This window comes from Salvia splendens, chromosome 5 (genome assembly GCF_004379255.2).
Source record: "Salvia splendens isolate huo1 chromosome 5, SspV2, whole genome shotgun sequence".
Lineage (NCBI taxonomy): Eukaryota > Viridiplantae > Streptophyta > Magnoliopsida > Lamiales > Lamiaceae > Salvia > Salvia splendens.
Genome location: NC_056036.1, coordinates 18,804,764 through 18,806,635, shown reverse-complemented (window position 1 = coordinate 18,806,635; position 1,872 = coordinate 18,804,764). Strand labels below are relative to the sequence as shown.

At 38.5% G+C, this 1,872-nt stretch overlaps 1 protein-coding gene across 1 annotated transcript; it reads right to left on the bottom strand.

The window, feature by feature from the left end:
* Positions 1-347: 347 nt before the first annotated feature.
* LOC121802507 (VQ motif-containing protein 4-like) lies at positions 348-1,211 on the bottom strand. Its single transcript, XM_042202187.1, has one exon. The coding sequence runs from the start codon at positions 1,010-1,012 to the stop codon at positions 431-433; it is 582 nt and encodes a 193-aa protein (XP_042058121.1). The 5' UTR covers positions 1,013-1,211; the 3' UTR covers positions 348-430.
* Positions 1,212-1,872: the final 661 nt, after the last annotated feature.

The following is a 1,872-nucleotide window of genomic DNA, read 5'->3' as shown; positions in this document are numbered from 1 at the left end:
TTTTTCTTTTAAACAAATTAATAGGAGTAGTTGATGAAGATGTTGTTTAACTATCACCTTCTTCATTTTATACTAAAATGATAACTTTCTATACCGATCATTTTTTTCCTTCCTCCAATTAAATATTAACTCTCTCATTCTCTATTTAATACTTACTCTTACTCTTTTTTCTTTTTAATAATTCACTAACCAACAATTCCTAAAATGAGTAATAATTTTCCCTTTAGAAAAACAAACATTTTCTGCAAAAAAAGAAAAGCACAAAAAATAACAATTCCAACTGGTAAACATATGATTGTTAGAACAAAAATGTGAATAAAAAGCCAAACAAGAAACGAAACAAAAAATGTTAAAAATTTCCCCAATTTTCTGTTAATTAATCCATTTAAGGCTAAAGATGGAAGATTAAAATGAATTGTACAAAAGGAGATCAAGAAGTAGAGGCCCGCGGCGAGGTAACCGGAAAGAGCGGCAGCAGCTGCGGCGGCTCCGGCGCGGTCCGCGGCGACGGGTGGAAGTAGAATTTCTTGTCCGCAATCGCTCTCTCCTCCTCGTTGATGATCGGCGTCACCGGGCTCAGCATCAGCGCCGGAAAATCAAGTATGCTCGGCGACAGAATTCCCGGCGATTTGGAATTGGAATTGGAATAATTGGAATTGGGGGAAAAGGTGTTGATGATGAGGCGGTTTTTGAGGCTGTTGCGGCGCTCGTAGAGCTTGAAGCCTTGCTTCTTCTGATTGGTGCTCTTGATGCCGATGCCGGAGCCGGAGCGGGGCGTGGGAGATGGATCGGGTTTGGGGGATCCGGTAAGCATTTGGACGACGTGTTTGAAGGTGGTGGTGTCGGCTTGGACGAAGGTGGTTGGGTAGGGATTGCTGGCGTCGTGGGATCTGGGCTTTGGGGTTGGGGTGTGGGGTGGGGTGGGGAGGGGGAGGGGGAGGGGTTGGGAGGAGGCATTGATGCTGCTGCTTGTGGGAGAGGCCTTCTCTCTTGGTGATGATGGTGAGCTCATTTCTATCTTAGATAGAGAGAGAGAGAGAGGTTTGGAGAAAAGTGGTGAATGAATAAGTGAAAAACAAGAAAGGTTGTTTTGTTTTGGTTTGGTTTGGTTTGGTTTCGAATTGTTGTTCAATTGTACAAACACACTCTCTACTAGACTCTTTTACTATTTCTCTCTCGTGATTGTCCAACCATAAAATGGTAGACTCCATCCATTCATCCATTCTAACGGTCTTCTTCATAAAGGAAGAAAAGGAATGGTCATGTATAATAATTCTTCAACAACTCTCTAATTGTGCAACCATTCTTTCACTTCACGCATTACATATTATTCAAACTTCAAACTTCAAACATGGAGTATCGTTTTTTATGAATAGTTTAATAAGCCATTCCAATTTTAAAAGTCAAGCCATACTTCATTTGTTATCACCAACAATTTGACTCTTCATTATCATCGGCAAGACTCAACAGTACTGTAAACCTAAGGTCTGTCTGGCTGGCTATCAACAGTTCAACCACCTAATCAATAACCAAAAATTACTAATTGTTTTACAAATCAATACTCTCTAGTCACTCACCGAAAAGCATAAACTTTATAATTTTAAAATAATTAAATAATTCAATATCCCTAGATATACTTTTATTTACAACTTATACCATTATACTATACTAATGAGGTGGAGTCAATTTTCCACTAACACTGATTACACTAATATTTATATATCTCTTGCTTTACTAATTATACATTAAAATCCGTACTGAATCAAATGTTCATATTTTTTAGAGATAGATGGAGTACTACTATAATGCTTAGAGCCTTAGGACAATATATAACTATATCCGTAGCTAGCTAGAGTATGAAAATCGATATAG